At 36.7% G+C, this 20,450-nt stretch overlaps 1 protein-coding gene across 5 annotated transcripts in view; it reads right to left on the reverse strand.

Annotated features, from left to right (window-relative positions):
- LOC18428917 (insulin-degrading enzyme-like 1, peroxisomal) overlaps positions 1-20,450 on the reverse strand; it is a 69,339-nt gene that overhangs the window by 28,881 nt on the left and 20,008 nt on the right. For all 5 annotated transcript variants that reach the window (XR_016052952.1, XM_006838213.4, XM_088863216.1 and 2 more), the window contains exons 8-18: positions 15,440-15,562; positions 15,201-15,313; positions 14,805-14,967; positions 13,032-13,124; positions 12,695-12,780; positions 8,141-8,227; positions 5,749-5,852; positions 4,989-5,091; positions 4,719-4,814; positions 4,376-4,565; positions 1,385-1,446 (exon numbers count right to left, since the gene is read on the reverse strand). Coding sequence is in view for 4 of the 5 variants with exons in the window: in XM_006838213.4 (XP_006838276.2) it covers positions 1,385-1,446; positions 4,376-4,565; positions 4,719-4,814; positions 4,989-5,091; positions 5,749-5,852; positions 8,141-8,227; positions 12,695-12,780; positions 13,032-13,124; positions 14,805-14,967; positions 15,201-15,313; positions 15,440-15,562 (1,220 nt within the window). In the remaining variant the exon portion in view is untranslated. The remainder of the gene's footprint in view (positions 1-1,384; positions 1,447-4,375; positions 4,566-4,718; positions 4,815-4,988; positions 5,092-5,748; positions 5,853-8,140; positions 8,228-12,694; positions 12,781-13,031; positions 13,125-14,804; positions 14,968-15,200; positions 15,314-15,439; positions 15,563-20,450) is intronic.

Raw genomic sequence — 20,450 nt, forward strand, 5'->3', positions numbered from 1 at the left:
GTGCACAAATGGGCCCCCATGTAATTTCAAATAATTTTAAATTAAAATAAATATTTTAAAAATTTATTAAATTCATTTGAATATTCAAATCAATATAAAATCAATATCTTTATTTTTATAAATCCAAATTTTATAAATAAAATACCCAAAGATTCAGTAAAATTCAAATAACAATTCTAAAAATAATATAACATCAAAACAAACACAAGTAAATACTTTTGATGGGAAAATAATCCTTATGGTTTAGGAATAAATAAATAAACACTGGAGCACTCCACCTTCTACTATGGACTACGGTCCATACATGCTTTCTCAAACCGGGCCAATGTCGTCCATGACCCACAGTCCATGCAGGAGCTCATTAGTGGGTCACCAACGTCTAGCCAATGGGCAAGGGGTCATAATCCCAGTTTATAGATTTCAGGTTCTCCACTAGAGACGTACCAAGGTCACCTAGACCTGATGTAATCCACAGCTCTATGGTGCATAAGGGTAATCTCTCGCACATGCACAAGCTTCACCCTGAAAGGTGGTTCGCTTTCTCGAAACGGCTATCATACGTGCATGCCATGTGATGGTACGCAGATGAGGCTTTGGTCCCCGTCTCTAAAGGCCACCATCACACGCAAGGGCCACACAGTCCCTCCGCTCACTCATCCGGGCATACTCTGACCGCATCAAGGGATGACTCATTACAACCCTTATCGGTTTAATCTCTATGCCTAGGTAACATGGGTTTTTCCCACCAGCTGGCATAGCACGTCATGCACAGTCTAGTATCAACAAATATTGTTTACTTAGCATGGTCCACACAGGACCACACTCCTACTGAGTTCATGTTCCATTATATCAAAAGTTCAAACACAAGCATTCATAAGGCTATTAATGGCCACATATATCCAACCACTTTATAGTGGGCACTGCCAAAAATAAATAATAAATTATCAACATGAATTTAATTGAAACACTAAATTATCAATAATAATGAGTACATCCAAACATGCCCATAGAGTTGTGCATTTCTAGAGTCTTTCATCACATGCACGTGTATCTTTGTTTCTCACAAAGGTTGTAGAATGCTTTCTAAGGTCATATGAAGTAGCAGCCCTGTCAAGCACTAATAGGACCTTCCATGGCTAGGTGGCTTATTCTAGTGTACTCAAATTTGAACTGCCTAGACAGAGAAGTGATTATTTTCAATCCCAAATATTCTTGCTTCAACCATTTCAGATAAAAAATGAATAACTGGTTATTTTCCAAATTGCAGCATTCCAAATCAAAATTTTATGCATCCCGTGGAAGGTTGTAAGAGTACAACTCACATAGAGTACATGAGACCATCCCCAAAAGCTTCTAGACATTTATAGAACTAAACATTGAGTACCTGAAATCCAGTATTGACGCGGTATATACTATAATCAAGGCCGGCAATTTGAGCATTGTAAGCTGTAAGTTGACAAAACGAAATCAGCTCAGTTATTCAAAATGACATTAATTAGATCATAAGAAATAAAAATATATGAAAAGTAATAAAATAGGAGAGATAATGCCTGAAAAAATTTAGTCTTAAGATTTTGTGGACAGATGTATACCAAAATACTCCATGAAGAAAAGTATCAAACGATGCACACAATACAAAGCCACAGTTCCATAAGCTTCTAACAAGATACACATACTTAGATAAGTAATGTCCATGTCTTAGGGTTTTCAAATACTTAAGCATATATCAAAGATCCTTAAGAAATACTACTCACAAGATGGTAAAAATAAATACAAGTATGGATGAGGTTACAGTTTCCTTTTCATCAACAATATTAAAGGAACCTACTCATAATTAATGGAAGTCCGAATGCTTAAAATGTTGCACATATGAACCCATGGGATGGGCTTGATAGAGAGTGAGAGGGATTAATTGTACGGCCTTCAAAGGCCACGTGGAAGATGCTTGGCTTGTGACCTTTAAAGCCAACGAGAGCATGTAAAAATAACAAATATACTGAATTGTGTACTTCAGTAGGAGTACTTTGCTGTTGGTTGGCTGACCTAGGGCTGGGCAGTCTATGGCCCAAGTCATGTCCAAAACCCTTTCTTTGTCCCTAAGCATATGCACTACGATTGAGGGTTTTCTAAAGGGTCATCACTTGTTGGTTGAGGGTTTCCATGGCCACGTCCACCACCTCATCTCCAAAAAGTCCTCCACCTCGATTACCACTAAAACTTGTGAGTAAGGAGAATATTTCAGATTCACCCATAGACACTGCCATTATTTTGCGTCGAATTTCTTCACGCTGAAGAAAGGAGATAACAGTACCAAGTGATGGCAAAGTCTCGCCACTGAGAACATTTGCCCTAATTGTTTCATACTCTCCATTAACTCCCCTCAAAAAATAAAAAATCTTCCTTTGTGCAAGTATGACTTTGTTTCCTTGCACAAAAAGAATATTGTATGGGCTGATGCTGGCTTAATTCATCCCAGAGACTATGTAGATGAGCATAATAGTCTTCCAGTGACAAATCATCCTATTTAAAATCATTGATCTGCAGCTCCAATTCATAAAGCCTTGCAATATTTTTCTTTTGGGAATAGGACTCAAACACTACCTCCCATAGAAAATATTATCCAATTTATAATAGCCATATCTTCACCCTCCCAGTTTACATATTTAGCATCCTTAAGATCAGGTTTTTCCGTACAGCCTGTATCCCAGTTTTTCTCTGACCTAGCCCATTCTCAATAGCTAGTTCCATCAAACCTAACCGTGGTGATATGTCATCATTATCTTCATCATCAGAGACTTATCCCAACTATTTGGGGTTGGCTATACGAATCTTGTTCTACCATTTTGCTCTATCAAGGGCCATACCCTCATTATGACCATAAGTCCCCATATTTTTTTATCACTACTTTCATCCATGTCTTTTTGGCCTTCCCCATGCCTTTTTAGAGCATTCTACTTGAATCAAATCGTACTACATAACAGGTGTTGTATTGGGTCGCTGCACATGGCCAGCCCACCAAAATCTACTTTCCCTCATCTTGCCCATTGGATCCACTCCTAAGTTCCCTCGAATGTATGCATTCCGAATTTTATCTTTTCTTGTCTTGCCACTCACCGACAGTCTCATTCAGTTACATTCATCCTATGGGTATGTTGTTTCTTGACCGCCCAATATTGCGTCCCATAAAGCAAAACTGGTATCACAGCTGTCTTATAGAACTTCCCCTTCAGCTTCATTGGTATACAGCAATCACATAACTCCTACTGCATAGCTCCACTTTGCCCACCTATCACTAATTTTATGTGCAACATCTTACTCAATCTCTTCATTTTCTTGGATTATTGACCCAAGATACCGAAATACTTTCTTTTATGTGTATCGAATCATCAATCTTAGGTACTTTTTCTAGATATCGGAAATACTAGACCCTTGCGTTCTTTTGCTCTTCTTCTTCTTCGTCTTCTTCTTTCTCTCTCTCTCTCTCTCCCCCCCCTCCCCCCCTTGGATGACAAAATATCAAACTTCCAATAGCAATCTATAACAATTCAATAGGTGAACTTTCTAACCTTCAAAAAAATGCAAGTCTAGGATTCTACAGCCTAATGTCTCTCTCTAATACATAATCTACGTGCAAACAAAAAAGGAATAAGGCAATTATCTTTCTAAATCAAGTAATGGATATTGATATGCTGAAAATAACTTTTTTTTTGGGTAAGTCAATTGGGGAGAAAGCCCCCTACCTGTTTTTTCATTAATAAAATAGCAATTTTTTTTTTTTAATAAATATGCTGAAAATAACTTCCATAAGGCATTCTACAAATTTTCAATCCTAGTTCCATAGAAAAAGTCCTTTCTGGCAAATAAAACTTTCAATCAGCTTCAATTGAGATTTAAGGTGTCAGCCAAAATCTAATCAAACTAGGAAGATAAGATAAAACCTACTCAATTTAGGGTTTTCTACAAAAAGACAACTCTTCATTAATTTTTTGGGCTTTCCAGAAAAGACAACCTTGATGCAGATGAACTAGAAAATTTCACATGAAGACAACAAATTGTGAGAATATTGAGTCCAAATCGAGACATTTGAGTGATTACTAATTTCAAACTGGAAAGCCATATAGGTGCCTACTAAATTCAAGAATGAGAGCCAACAGCATGGTTTGGATTGGCAGTAACAAAACTAGTAGTTAGAAAGTAACTTCTGAAATCTTGAAATATTTTCAACAGAGAATACAGAAACAATCTTCCTTTCGGAAATAATGCCTTTACGTATCACAGGAAAAAAACCACGATGAAAGCAAACTATGGAGACTACTTTCAATCGATTTCAGCTCTATCACTCAGACATCAGACTGGAAAGCTGCTACTGGCTTACCATATTCATTTAGATAGTCAACTATTAATCTTGTAAAAATGGCTTTAAAAACTCTAGCTTCAGGAGAATGGGCAGACTCAGGACAATTGAAGTCGATCTTCACAAAAGCCTTCGGACTGAAGAACATGGTATCTGCTTTGAACCATAGTCTTGAAAAGGAGGACTTCCTCAGTAGAACAGGATATTTAGCCTGTTTGAGACATAAATTACACTAATTTTAGCTCTAGAATAAAAAATCTCTTAAAATAGGACAAAAGGTAAATAAGGACTCTCTAATATATTTAGCCTGGTTTAGACACAAATTCATAAGGAGGATTTCCTCAGTAGAACAGTAGTGATTTACCTTTTCTAGTCCATTTTTAAGAGACAAATCAGTGGGTATAAACATATTTGGTGCCGGTAAACTTAGCTTGTCATTGGGAGCTCCATCTATCCATCGCTGCAAGGGACAATTTTTATTCTGCATGTTAGAGTTGCCTGACAAGGACAAAATAAGATGCAGATGTGAAGGCAATTACCTGGAGAATAGGCCAAATTAAACAATTAATTGCATTTCTCAAATTACCAAAAAAAAAAAGAAAAATTACATGTATAATACACCACCACACAAAACCTGAATCAAGATGTCACTGATCTTTTCAACAGTGTATGCAGTTCCATACCACAGCTCAGTCATGTTGGTACATGCGTCAAATTTCTTTGATTCCCAAAAGATTCTGTTTAATTAGAATGGCAAGATGAAATACAGGTAAATTACACATGATAGGATAAAACAAGTTCAATGATCCAACCAAAATCTCTCTCTCTCTCACTCTCTCTCTCTCTGAGTATTATTACAATAAAGAATCGGAGACAGAAAGACAAGAAAAGGATAACTGTAGCACAATCTCAAAGTAGAACTACTGCGAAATTCATGTCACAATATTGTAACAATTGAAATATTTGATGAACGTCTCACTGGGGAATTTTGGAGAATCTGAAGTCTCTATATGCAGTTAATTTGGGCACTTCAAAGGCATTTTTTTATTCTTCCCTCATGCTAGGTACTCGTGAGAAGGTTCTATGGTCTACTAACTAATGCAATTCTCTTCCATGGTTCTCCATTCCTGAGTGCATGTCATTAAATGTTTTTCTCCTCTAGCTATCCATATTCCAGTAGTCGATAATCAGAATTAAGTCTGCATATTACTACCATTCTAGACAATTTGCACAGAGAGATGCAGCTTAATCTCTTAAAAAGATGATAAGGTATTCAGAATATATAAGATGTGTCAATGTGCCGCGAGAGCATAAACAACAACAGCTGTACTCCTGAGCATATATAAAACAAGCTTGTACCATAAAACTACAAAATTAACTCTTGTAAGTGTTACCTAACATTTTTTGGAGTTAACTCTTCTAATATCCCCCGTATACTATCTGGGTTGAACACAGAAAGAAGGGATGATGCTGCTAGCCAATCCTGTGGTGGGTAGAACTGGATACACAATAGTATGGAAGTATCAAAACAAGCAAATAGTAAGAGCCAATATTTCAGTGTTACTAGTAGAGAAAACTCAAATATACATATGCAACAATAGTGGCACATGCCTTTTCATGCAACCCAAATTGACACCATAAATGACAACTCTGTACTTAAGTACCCTATCTGTGTTTCCTGGAACGTATATGAGGAATAAAATAAAATAAAAAACAACCATTGCTGTCTCTCAGCATCAGAACAACAACAGAAGAGACTATAAAAATACCTTTTTGTTAAGCCAATTGAACTAGAAGCCATTCAAACGAAGATCAACAATTATAAATGTCAAGTAGATACAATCACTTCCACAATAATCAAATTTATAAATATAATCTGAAATCCTATATACAGATCCTCCTTCTGACGCATCTGACCAAAAAAGTAATGCAAATGGAGCACAGGGCATCATAATGGTCCTCAATGCTCCATTAGATCAGATACTTCCAAGTAATTAGGATGAGAGATGTAATGACAATTCAAATATGATGTACAAGCAACAATGTCAATAACCTTATAGATTAAAAATCCAAGTAAAGACTGCATACCCAGGCAAGATTTCCTGATAAAACTGAAAAATATGCACCTATCTGGCAATATAGACCAATACTGCATATTTTCTTTCAGCCTTTAAACACCACATAAAACCTAGTTACACCCTTACGACGACAACGCAATTATAATGACAAATGGATGCATTAAGATGAAGATGTTGTGATGAAAAGGACATTTGTCCATGCTGCATGGATACTACAAATGAATGCCATGTCTTTGGTCATATTCAAAATATATGTAAGATTATGAAAATATACAGCCTTACACAAGGCCATATCCATGCATCATACACTCACGGTTCCTAATTTGCTGCTCCTATAGCACAACATCAGGCTTTTATGCCTATTCAGTCAATAAAGAGAAGGTCGATAAAGAAAAGTAACATACTCAAACTTCTGGATTAATTTTCAAGTTGTTCGGTTTTGAGGCATATAAAATGTAAAGGCTGAGGTACCCATTGCAAATTATCATTAAGTGACGGTCATGAAAAGGTAGTAATGACATTATGGATTCATGGTACAATACCATATCAGCAGATAATGGCCATTATGTTTATGCTTATATGTATAGAGATGTAATTATAATTTATCAATAACAATATTTAGTAATTCAGTAGTAATATTATCGATTAGAAAGATAGTTAAATAACATATTATAAAATATTCATCTTTTGTGATGATTCGTTAGCTATGTCCACACATAGCACATTTCAGAATGCAAACCCAAAAGTATTGCTGCCTCCAGTAATTTGAAAAGAGAATAATGATGATATACCCATTGTCATTTTAATGCAAGCATCAACTTGCACACTACAGGTGCGTATATCGAGTCAAAACTTCGGCTATGCCCCAATATACATGCATGGATATGCCAGGATAACATGGCTGGGCCCATTGATGAAACCACTATACCATGTGGGAACATGCTGCTAGGAAGAACTTGCAAGCAAACTGGACAAGTTAAAAAAAACTTGGCCACTCTAATCCAGCAGCCTGTGATATTCATATACCCATTTGGCCTTGACCTCAATTGGCGAACGTGCTGACTTTTGAAATACCGCATCCTAAGTTCAAGTCCTATGGTTGAAATACCCAATAAAAAATTATGGCATTTGGACCATACGAACCCAATCAGAAAGAAAGAATACAGAAGCATGGATAGCAGTCGCATCCAGCCGTGACATGAATAGCAAAGATTATGCTATGATCATGCATAGAAAACATAGAGAAATGCAGCAAGGAGAGCAAGGTGTCATCACATCTTATTGGTTTAAGCTAATTCAACACATACAAAGAATTGGTTTTTTCTTGGTAAAATATGTAAAGCACTCTTGAAGTTTTGGATATTCATCTCCTTCCTCTATGTTGTTGGTGTGGCCACGTTTTTTAGAGCAGGAGCCAAAGATATACCTTGGTAATGACCAAATATTCCAATCCACTATACACAGCTTGGAAAAAAATTTACATCAGGATTGCTTTCCATTCCTTGTTCCGTTCAAATGAGATTCTCAAATTACATTGACTCAAACTTAAGGCATAGAAAAAGAGCTAAGCTAAGATGCACAATACAATAGCATAAGATGTAACAAAAACTATTGATCTCTCTGTTTATGAAATGAATTCCAATTATCCAGTAAGTACAACTTACAACTTCAAGCAATCTGATATAATTAAGTACGATGTATTGCTTACCAACATGTTACAAGCAATTGCAACCACATGATGAATTGGGGGGAATTTGTCTTGAAAATGAAACATAGTCTCCCCAATGGCACAAATCTTCAAGCACAGAAGACATCACGTCAGCATGGTAACAAATAGCATAAGTGATAGAAAAAGCATAACTAGCATAATTAAGATACGAGCATGTCAAGAAGCAGCATGATACTACAATTTTTTGCATGAAAATATGCTAGTTATGGAGATTCTATATGTAAAGAAGCCAGAAATTTTCTCAGAATTCGAACAAGGGCTTGTACTTTCAAACCCCATTGTTCCTTTCATCATTCAATGATTAAAAATAAGTGTTTTAGAAAGACATTTCAACTTGCCAAGTAGAAATATCCCAGCAGCATGGCAGGTCTCGTGGTGGAACCAAGTCAGCACATTTAAGGTAACGATAGATATATCCTGCTGATTCGACTCATTTTGAATTGGTTCATGAACTAATGAGTCCCAAGCCAAGTCATACTTTTTGATCATTGGTCATAATTAAAACAAGACAGACATCCACAACATTACGTTTCTGAAAAAGAACAACCGTCCACAGGATTGAAACACATATTGCTCAGAAATAGTTGCTCATAATGCATTCTTTTATAGAATATATATAACGAGAGGCCCTCAATTTAAGGATGTTTAAAGCAGCGCCCTGAAAGCCCGAGCCGAGCTACTTGGGCGAGTCAACTTTCTCTCACCCACATCCATCTCAAGCCAAGGAAAAAAAAAAACCCTAAAAGTGAAAAAATAAATAAAATCCAAAAAATACACAAACAAAAGAAATATATAAGCCATGAAAAAAAAACACATTGCGTCATTTCCTAGAAAAACAATAAAAAAAATCCAAAATATGGGAAAAATAAGAAAACTAGAAAAATAAAAACCATAAAATTAAAAAAAATAAAAACCATAAAGTATAATAAAAGTACATGCAATGTTAATTACAATTCAATCAAAAATTATTCACTACAATCACATACATGAATTTAGATTGAAAAAATCAAATTTACCCTAAATTTTATGCACTTGGTGTGAAACTATGCCTCCAGTCCTTCTCAAAGCTTCCTCTGACAACTCAAGTCAAAAACTTCCAAACTAGTTATGCGTTTTGAATTTGGAGAGATCCAAGCTCTTGAAAAATTCTAATGAACCATAAATCCAAACTTCAAATCTCTTAACTTATAATAAAGAGAATCAAGCCTATGGTTACAATTGAATGTGAAGAAATTGCAATTTTCAAAATAAGGCAAAAACTTGTTCAAATTTTTTGATCTTAAAAAATTACAAAAATCCAATTTTTCCTCCATTCTAACGTTTCTGATAGATAGATCATACAAAAATCTAGCTATATGCTCAAATTGGCTCAAATCAAACACCCTAGGGCTCAAAATTGGAGAATATAAGGGGGAAAAAAAGAAGGGGTTTTTCTTTTGTGTGTGTGTGGGGGGGGGGGGGATGGGTTATTTCCGCTGCCCCTTTATTCTATTGGGCTTTTATGACCTTTAAAGCTTGTAAGAACATGCAAATAACATTTATAGTGCATTGTCCACTTTAGTATGGGTGTGACTAACCTAGGGTCAGGTGGCCTATGACCCTGGTCATGCCTAAAACCCTTTCCCCCTGGGAATATAGCACTTTTGTAGATAGTCTTCAGAGGATCGACACTTATGAAAGTTAGAGAGATGCCCTGGGATTATATTTGTAAGCCAAGAGAGCTTCTTAGTCTCCTGTGTGTAGATTTAGGACTATGAGACCAAGGGCTAAATCCTCAACAAACTTCTGCATTCCATGTACACATGATAACCACATACTGGGGAGTAACCCTAAAAAGAAATACGTGTAAATTTACATAGAGAGAGTCTCCCTTGCACTATAGTGATATGTACGTGTGATCTTCTCTAAAGGGAGAACTTGTAATCCACATTCTAGGACCGTAGTTTCTCTATTCATTAGCCCTTTGATGAGCCAATCCCCTGCATTAGACTATGGATCATGGGTCACTTTGGGTTGGTTTTAAAAGATAGTAGAGGACCACAGTTATTAGATCGAGTGGAGTGACAATGAGTTGACCCACTAGTACCAATCTATTTCCATAACTTTTGGTTAAATTTTATAAATTGTTCAAAATGTTTAAAATTATTTTGAGTAAAAACCCTTAAAGGGCATTTTAGATCATTTCTAGGATTGTCGAGGGGATCATAATAGCACATGTGGGGCCCTTTGATCCAGCCCCACATGTGCACCACACCCACATGTGTGGCATGCAGAGCCCATAGGGGCCCACACATCATGAATAAAGTGGGACACATCCCTCCTCTCTCTGCTTGAAATTATTTTAAAACGAAAAGAATAAAGTTTGGTTTTAGTTGGAAATATTTGAAAATAGATTTTGTGTCCTTATATTATGGAAGCCAAACAATATTTTGCTTTTCAAAAATATTCTTTAAATTTTTGACCAAATATTTTGACTTTGGCTTCCCACAATCTTGTGAGATATAAGGGAGTTCTAGAAGATTATGGTTTGATTGTTCTTATTTGAGGTGAACTAGAAGTGGATGTAGAGTCAAAGATTCAGGGGATAAGTTTCATAGATTCCTTTCTAAATCATGATGGTTGATTCTTGGGATAGATGGCTCAGATTTGCTTTTCTTTTACCTCACAGATTACCTAAAATCCTATTAGTCAAGATGAGCCATAATTAGATGAGGCATACCTACCCCACCTTGAAGGCTAAATAAAGGAGGTCTCTCCATTTCTCTCTATAAGTTTGGATCTCTCTAGATATTTTATTTTAAATTTTTAATGAAAAATATTTTTAAATAAGTTAAAATCAATTTTTGGATTTATTTATTTCAGAGGGAAAAAAATATTTATTGATTTCTAAAAATTATTTTTATTAATCTAAAAATAATTTGAGGGTGTTAGGGCACATTAGAGCCTTGGGCCCACCTTATAGGAGCCCAGTTGGGGGGAGGACGTGGGACCCACATAGGGCCACCTCCTTGTTAACTCATTATGTGGCTTGTCAAGCAAGCCTTTCTAGATGGTTTTGAAATAATAGGAAATTGTTATTAAATAAGTTTGATTGTTTTAAAAGAGGAAAGTGTAGAGATTGATGAAAATCAAATAAGTAAATATCTAGTATTTTCTTTATACAAATATTTGATGGGAATAGAGTTTTGAAAACTGAGAGATAATGGTTCTAGCTCATTCCATTAATCATGATGGTTGATCTAAAGAATGAAGGGTTAAGATATCCTCACACCACGGGTCTCTAAGATCTACGGTCAAGATTAAGTTCGTAATGATGGCAAAACCCTAGACCCCAAAACCCTAGCCTCTACTTTATAATATTATCTATGGAGTTCCATTCTCTACACTTGTGAATGTTGGTATCTTTCTCTCCTTAGGCAGGTATGCCCCACTCTCTCTCTCTCTCTCTCTTGCTCTCTTCTAATTTAGGGTTTTGAATTATATTGTGTGTAGAGAAACCCTAAGGGGCCACGCCTCAACCACATGGGGTGGCACGCCCTAGCAATTGATGTATTGCTTGAGCTTCTGCCTTGAGTTCGTGTATCTTTCATCTCATGTCATGCTCTCATATTTGAGTAAGGGTTTTGCCTAAGCTTCCTGAATTATGACACAAGGTTAGTATCAAGATCTCGTGTTCCATTGGTGGAGGAGACCCGGTGTAGGGTGTACAAAGTCCTTGGGGGTAACCTAGTATTCAGTAATTCTAATGGCTCCATGTTTCTTCATTCTTCATGCATAGTATTTTGTTTGATTGTAAAGAATTATAATGGCATGCAAGAGATGACCATAGATTGTATTAGGGTTTATTTTATAAAATAAAGTTATAATTTTGCAGCTGCAACTGTTCTAGCTGGTATGAATAAAAGAAAAAAAAATTAATTGTATATACTTGGCTAGATCATATTGTCCACCTTTCAGTATAACACTTGGTTGAGTTTGTACAACAGCCACCCGATTATTGAATAAGATACCCCATTTCAGGCTTAGTAAGACTCACCCAAGTCTGAGTCGACTCGGGGGATTTTTCGAATGCTGGCTTAAAGTTGCACATAACCATAAGATTCAGTAAGAGGGAATTCAATAGGTCAAAAGGCAAAAAATTGAGTCAGTTATACATAATGAACTTCAGCATAATAGATCATGATTGTCAGTGTATTGCATGTAAAGGTGTGTCAAAACCTTTGAAAGAAAGTCCTGCTTTAATCAATAAACACTTAGTCGAGATATATGTACATCAGACAATACTCACTCAATCATGAAGATGCTGAGATTTTCATATGGTTCTAGCCCTACTTACAACCCACCACTTTCCGTACCAAAAACCATTGAGCAAATTAAAGCCTTAAAAAGGAGTCACTCAAATCCGAATTCCTTTTGAGCCAAATTTAGGTTATTCCAAATTGGTTTATACTTCACTCTCAATCTATTTCTTAACTATACATGTGTCTATACATGACTACAAAGCATGCGAGAAGACATTCGTAATCCACATACCTCATCAAAAATCCACCTCTCTACACCACACTCTTTCAAAAGATTAATGTATTTGAACAACAATCCAACTATATCTTCCATGTGTTCTGTAATAAAAGATTGATAGAGTGAGCATGAAAGCCAGAAAAGATCAAGGATCAACTGAACCTTAGAATGGATAAAGAACTGAACTTCATTGAGATTAAAATAAAGCATTCAATCAATGATAAAACGGATTTGTCACTGAATTGGCCACAACTAATGAGAATCCATGTTGATTACAATAGGAACATAAAAAGCTCATGAAGAAATGATAAGTGCCAAGCAATAGAAATGTTCTATGAAATGAAAGTCCCACCTTGACCAGCATCTGTAAGATGGATAGAAACTACAAAGAAAGAATACTCATTAGTCCAGTTGCCTTCCCCTGCATAAAGGCTAGTAGCCCATCCTGAAAAATCAAGTTCAAGCATAAGAAACCTCTCCAAGATGCACAAACCTTATATATGATGCCACACCCAAAAAATTCGATTTCGTGCAACAAAAAAAACAATGCCAAATTAACTGCCTCTTTTGAGAATAATTATATGGAAATATAAATACATCACAAAAATGCTAGAAAAAATAAATGTTCCAACATACACAAGTGATAAAATGAACAAGACACTCTTATACACATACTTACATCACATATTCATACATCTGGTGCCCAATGTTACCTCAATATCGACAAACTGGTCAAAGATGTCTAACACAGCACCACAAAATCAAGACGTGCAGCCAACACATCTGTATATAAATATAAGGGGCTCAGTTTTTACCCCCAAACCATTAGTAACTACACCCATCATGCCACCTCACGAATTACCCAACAAGTTTCATTGGTGAAGGGATTAAATTTAAAACTTAGTCTTGAGAAATTGAATCTTTAAGGCACCAGATTTTGGCTTGACCTCTCTTGATGTACCCCTTTTCTCTCTCCCAAATCTCTCTTTCTCCAATGGAGAGTTTGCAAGGCATCATATTTCGTGTTTCTTAAGAAATTTAGTCTTCCATGGGGTTCGATGGAATACCACATTTCTGATTTTTGGGAAATGTCGACTTCCCTTCACTCGAGCATTTCCAGTTGCCTTACTAGGAATTGATGCAGTGAACAGGAAATTTTGGCTTCTTGCATCGAAATTGCCAACTGCCCCCTTGTGGAAGAGTACACAGCAGTTAGCAAGTGATATAGTCCCTTTTCAAGTTCTCTTTAATTGTCATTCGTAGTGGATTTAGTCTGCTAAAAAATTTAATAGAGATATTCATCAAATTTATCTTCTGGCCTGAAGCTTCCTAGAATTTATTTATGGTACTATGAAAACTTTTAACAGCTTTAACATAAGTCTGCCCAAACATTAGAATGTCATAACACAAAGCAATTGATGAATTATTTATAGATCAGAAACAAATATATACAAAACCCAAAAATTCAAAACCATTTACCAAGAAATGCAGTAACCAAGGTTTGCATCAGCATAAAAAGTCAAAGCATAAAAATACATGTTCTTGTAAAGTCATAACTACAAAGTTTGACTATGCTTCCCCAAAGAAAAATGCTTGTAATGCACACACTTGCATATATAATTAAAGAACAAGATGACGTACATACTATAATATGTTCACCTTTGTACGACAATAACAATAAATATGAGAAATTTAATGCTTCATCATGGTCTTTGAGAAAGAAGCCCAAACATATAATAAATAACCGACAACGCACAAATTAAATAGTATAGAATAATATGCAAAAAGAGGTACAGGAATTTTCAAATTTATATGACTTTTAAAGGAAAAATCACCCAATCACGTAATCAACTAAGAAGCCCAAACATATCCTGAATAATAGACAACACACAAATTAAATAGTATAGAATAATATGCAAAAAGAGGTACAGGAATTTTCAAATTTATATGACTTTGGGAGGAAAAATCACCTAATCATCTAATCACCTACTTTAATTCTTTAAAGAGAGGGGGAAAAAAAAGCCTAAAAGAGAAACGTTAGGATAACAAGGATCTACCATACTCAAATAAAGAAATTAATTAAAAGGGTAATTCATCTAGCCACAGAGCAGGATCCAGAACCAACCAAATTTTTTCAGAAGGAAAAAAAGAGATCCCTCAGCTTCATGCCCAATGAGATGACTAAGGTACATACAAGGTCCCTCTTTGTAATGCCATATGTCTGGAGTAACTGGCCATACGATACGTAACTTGTGACCTTCTTTCACAGGGACAGCCCTAACGAGAATCTGACACAAAAAAGTGATAAAATGAGAATAGGGATCAGGCAAACCCAAAGGAGTATTAGCATTCACATAAATTACAAATTCATTGTTCAGCTAGAATAAGACGGTACTCTGGGAAACTAGATATACATCCAAAAAGAATATTGCACATTTTGAGAAGATATCTTTTAATTCTGGGGATTGGCATTAACATAAACTTATTATAGTAAATATAGTCATCATGCTCATATAACTACCTGAAGGTGCTCAGAAGCACAAGGATGGCCACGAAATATAGAGCAGCTTCTTTCAGTATTCCTCACTGCAAGGAACTTCTCTTCTACTAGTTTTTGAATGTCATCAAGGCAATCTGAAAAGAGATTATAGAACAGGGCCGGTTTAACTAACCAGTGGAGCTATTTCAATGACAGATGTCTTTTGTATAGAAAAATCAGCACCATACCAGGTTTGCATTACAGAAAAGATAATCACTTACCTCTCCCATACACAACAAGATGCATAAGATTTGCTGAGTAAAACTTCTCATAAAATTTGAGAAGTTCATCTCTTGTATCCAGCCCTCTTGATTTAGGTCCTACCGCCAAAGTACTCAAATTTCCTAAAAATTATGAACAAGAAATTCCAAAAGATTATATATCGTTCAATAGATTACCATAATAGCCACAAAACAAAGATACAAGCAATATTAATAATTTGAGCTACAATATTGACTGAAATGAAATCAACAAGATACAATAGAAGTAAAGGAGAGGAGTTCATTTCACACACAAAAAAAGGAAAAGGTGAGTCCCATATCAATCAATTATAGCTTACTAACCTCAAAGCTATCTCAAACACAAGCCCAAATCACATGCCACAAAGACAATCATGACACAGAGCACTTGAAGAAAGTGACATGCATTTGGAACCAGAAAAGAGAAGAATATGTATAACTCCCACCGAACGGACAATAATTTGCTGCACCACTACCAAAGTTAATTTCTATTGAAGGCACTTCAACCTACCCCAGAACCTTAAAGAGAACCATGTGATCCATCTATATGTACAACAATGCTACATTTTTCACTGGCCCGATAACCCAAGAAACAACACACACAGGGCTAGCCTACATTCAACCAATTGGATAATGGAATCCCGAGTGTGACTCTTACTTAAAGATGGACAATATGGTCTAGCCAAGTATCTACAGTTAAAAAATTTTATTTTCTTTCTTCTATTCATACCAACTAGAACACTTATAGGTGTTCAAAATTACAACTTTATTCATAAAAGATACCATAATTCAATGACTCTTGCATGCCATTGCAATTCTTTATAATCTCATAAAAATACAATGAATGAAGAATCAAAAAACATGGAGCAATTAGAATACCAAATGCCTTGCCTCAAGTTACCCCCAAGGACTTCATTCACCCCACACCGGGTTTCCTCCACCGATGGCCCACGATATCTCGATCCAAACCTTGTCACATAATTCGGGAAGTCTAGGCAAAACCTCTTAGAGCATTTATAAAGAAGAGGCTAGGGTTTTGGGGTCTAGGATCTTGCCATCGTTAAAAGACTTAATCTTGACCGTAGAGCTTGGAGACCTCTGCGGTGAAGAGATCTTAGCCCTTCATTCCTTAGATCAGTCATCATGATTAAAAGAATGAGCCAGAACCATTATCCCTCAATTTCTATAACTCTATTCCCATCAAATATTTGTTTAGAAAAAATACATCAATCTCTACACTTTCCACATTTAAAACAATCATCCTTGATTTGAAACACTTTCCTAATATTTCAAAACCATTTAGAAGGCTTGCTTTACAAGCCACTCATTAAGGAAAGGAAGAGGGAGGGCCGTCCCACCATATATGGCCTATGTGGGCCCCACGCCCCCCCTTAAGGGACTCCTATGTGGTGGGGCTAAGGCTCTAATGGGCCCCCATACACTCAAATAAATTTTAGATTAATAAAACTGATTTTTAGAAGTTCCAGCCCATCGCAGGGGTTCATGCTTGGACCATCAAAGTCAGCCAATAAATGAAGGAGACATGATCCTAGCCCATGGATTACAGGTCTCTCCTTGAGGTCAAGTCTAGTCTCCATTCTAATACAATCAAGTGCTATAGGGAGACATCTCTTTGGCATATGTACACGACACACCCTCACCCAGAGGGCTGCTTTCCAGACAGCTATCTAGTGTACATGTCGTGCAATGGTAATGATGAGGATTTAGCCCTTGTCCTCTCCGGTCAACCACCGCACAAAGGGGTCATACCTAGTCCCTTAGCAAACTACCCTGGACATAACTCTGACCTCATCAAGAGATGACTCCACATCGAAACCCTTATTGGCTATGCACAAATGCCCAGGGCTATGGATTTTTAGACATCAACCTGAGTCATAGCCTATCAAAACTCAGGTAACTTACAGCATTAGCGATGCCTCACATTCCACCCTGGACCATGCCACACAATCCATCAGGACGACACTCCCACTGGAGTGATCACATCACTATAGTCATAGTTTTATATGCTCTCATAAGGCCTTTAAATGGCCACATAACCCCAACACTTAGGACACCAATAAACAAAGGCAATACAAAATAAGATGAAAACAGTCAAGTATAACTTCCATGTAGCTCCCAATGTCCACATAGATAAAGCCCTCAATATCCAAGACTGTAATCTTTATTACACCAACATTGATATTTTGACCGCTATACCGTTTAGAAATATTTTTAAAAGAACCAAAGAGCCAAGTCCTGCCTAGGGAGGTTTGACCAAATATTTTGGTGTCCTAAGCAGAATGTATGTGGAAGATTCTTCCAAAGCACCACTTGCCTGAAAACCATGGATGCAACCAATTCAATTGGCTCTCAACAATGATATTATAAGTGATTCTATGACAATGGTGAAGAGAAAGGAGAACATATCACCCGGACGTAAAGGAACTCTTCTATTAAGGGAAAGATTCTGAAACCTTTGAAGCCAAACCTACCAAATTTGTCACATGTAATAGACATTGATTGCCTAAAACTATTTCACATAATGTGTCTCCTTATGAAGGGTTAATTCAAAGGCATGTTGACCATCCTTATGAGTTTTTGAATGTGCTTTGTTTGTTCTCCATCCACATAAAAGAGATAAACCATCCACAAAATCTATTAAGTACATATTTTATAGATATAGGACGTCCTACAATGATTGTCATTTATTTTGATCCCCTTCACCTCGCATTAGTGTCTCTTATAGTGTCCTATATGGTCCTCAAACTACATCAAGATCTTTCATTATACTATAGTTGAGAGGTTGAACTATACCCAAGAAAATGTTTAGTGCAAAATGGAAATCAGTGACCAAACTCAAGAACTTATCCATGTTGTAAGGCTTCTAGTTCAACAAGCAACCACCCATGAGCCTTCTCAACCTTATGTTCCTCCATAATGTGTTACAGACCCCTTTCTTTCTCAACACTTAATTTATATTCCTAAGTCTCTACCCTAAGAGCATTGGCATCAAGCCGTGGATGAAGGGCTAGCTAAAGTGAAATTACGAAGTGATCCTAAATTGTAGTACATGGGTACCAATCAATAACATAGAATTAACTAAGGGGAATTTTGCCCATGTGGCTAAAATGATCACAATAAAACCCCTTACGATCCTTCTTAAGGGTTCAAGTGTTTCATCCTAAATGAGTATTGGGGTTTGTAGCCTTTAAATGCCGGTACACTTGATTCTTTGATGAAAGCTCTATTTTATGTTCCCCATGCGTATGTGCTTATGGCTTTATGGCTATAGATTACTCTCAATCTAAGTGGGAGTGCGTGCTACTTGGTAAATTGGGCATGAGTAGGGAGCCAAGCTCTAACTGGACATAGTGGGCTCCATCACTCTCGCAATAGCATGCGACTGGGCCTTGGCCCTGGGTTGATTGTGTTTAGTCCCATAATACGCATCGCTTAAGAGACTCAATAAGTGCCTTAATGAGGTCGATTGACCTGGAGATGAAAGAGGCTATAGTGGTCTACGAAGTTTAGTGGTTTGTGAGGACAAGTGCGTGGAAACCTCGACAATGTTATCCTATACAGCATGTGTGCCAATAGTTGACTCGAATCTGAGTGAACCTGAAGTTTTGTTTTTGGTTTATGCAACCGTTAGCATGCATGTGCCATTTTGTATAATTATTTTGGTTTGTGCACTAGACCTTAATATTGTCCTTGAATACAGTACCTAATATCCATATCTATTTGTGGACTATGGTGTTTCTTGTTAGGGTTGGTGGCCTTTAAAGGCCTAGAGAGATTAAAGTACAATTATTTATAATGATTTGTGCACTTCAATGGAAGTGCACTGTGGTTGACTGATCTAGGGTTGGCCCGGGTTATGTCCAACACCCTTACCTCTAGGCATGCGACACTACCATTAAGGGTTTATATTAGGTCATCCCTTGTTGAAGTTGAATAGATGCCAAGGGACATTGTTTATAGGCCAAAAGAGTTGTGTGGTCTCCTCTATATGAAGGCAGAGAGTGAGGGCCAAATCCTCAGTAAAACTTCTGCACGACATGTACATATGACAAACACGTTTTGGAAAGAAACCCTATATGGAGGGATACGTGCACATGTGCATAGAGAGCACTCCCTTTCACTATATGTGCATTTGACTTGCTCTTAGAGAGGGAACCTTTAATCCACATACTGGGACTATAATCATATTGTTTATTGGCTAATTTTAACAAGCCAATCATTAGCCCCTATACTTGACTATGGGTCATGGATCTCGTTGGGATAGTTTGAGAAGATAGTTGTGGATAATAGATTCTAGCATAGGTGGAGTTCCCTGATATTCACTTCTTTTTTAACCCATTAGGCACCTATCAACTTCTAAGTTGTACTTCTGTGTGTTTTGTTTTTTTTGTGGAACTTCAAAAAACATTGTTTTCAACTAAAAGTGTGGTACTATGAATTTTGGGAATTTCTTAGAATTTTAAAAATGAATTTTAAATGTGTAAAACCCCCAAAAGGGTATTTTTGTATTTTTAAATAATAGGGGTATTTTAGCAATTAGAAATTTTATGTGGTACAACATGAAGAGGCTCCCCACACTTGTGGGCCCCACATGGTGAATGTCATGTGGACCCCACAAAGGGCACACGTTCCACTTTATGGGACGCCCTGTTTCTTTCTTGCTATACTACCTCATGACAAACGGGCATTGAGTTACTATTTGGTCTGAGACTTGCTATACTACCTAATGACACGGGCATGAGAATGCTGAGATAATATTTCTTATTTGTTATGTTTGAGTGGGACTTGTTAACAATCCCACGATTATTTTTTAACTGCTTGGATATTCAGATATACAGGTATCCTATTATGAAAGATCCAAATGAACTCAATATTCAAATCGGAGCACCTGCTTATGTTTGACGGGCCAGTTGGGACAACATACTATTGTTCACCTATGGAACCTGGATGCGTGGTGCTAATTGTATGGCTA

Source organism: Amborella trichopoda, chromosome 3 (assembly GCF_054954075.1).
Source record: "Amborella trichopoda isolate Santa Cruz 75 chromosome 3, AtrichopodaSantaCruz75HAP2 v2.0, whole genome shotgun sequence".
NCBI lineage: Eukaryota > Viridiplantae > Streptophyta > Magnoliopsida > Amborellales > Amborellaceae > Amborella > Amborella trichopoda.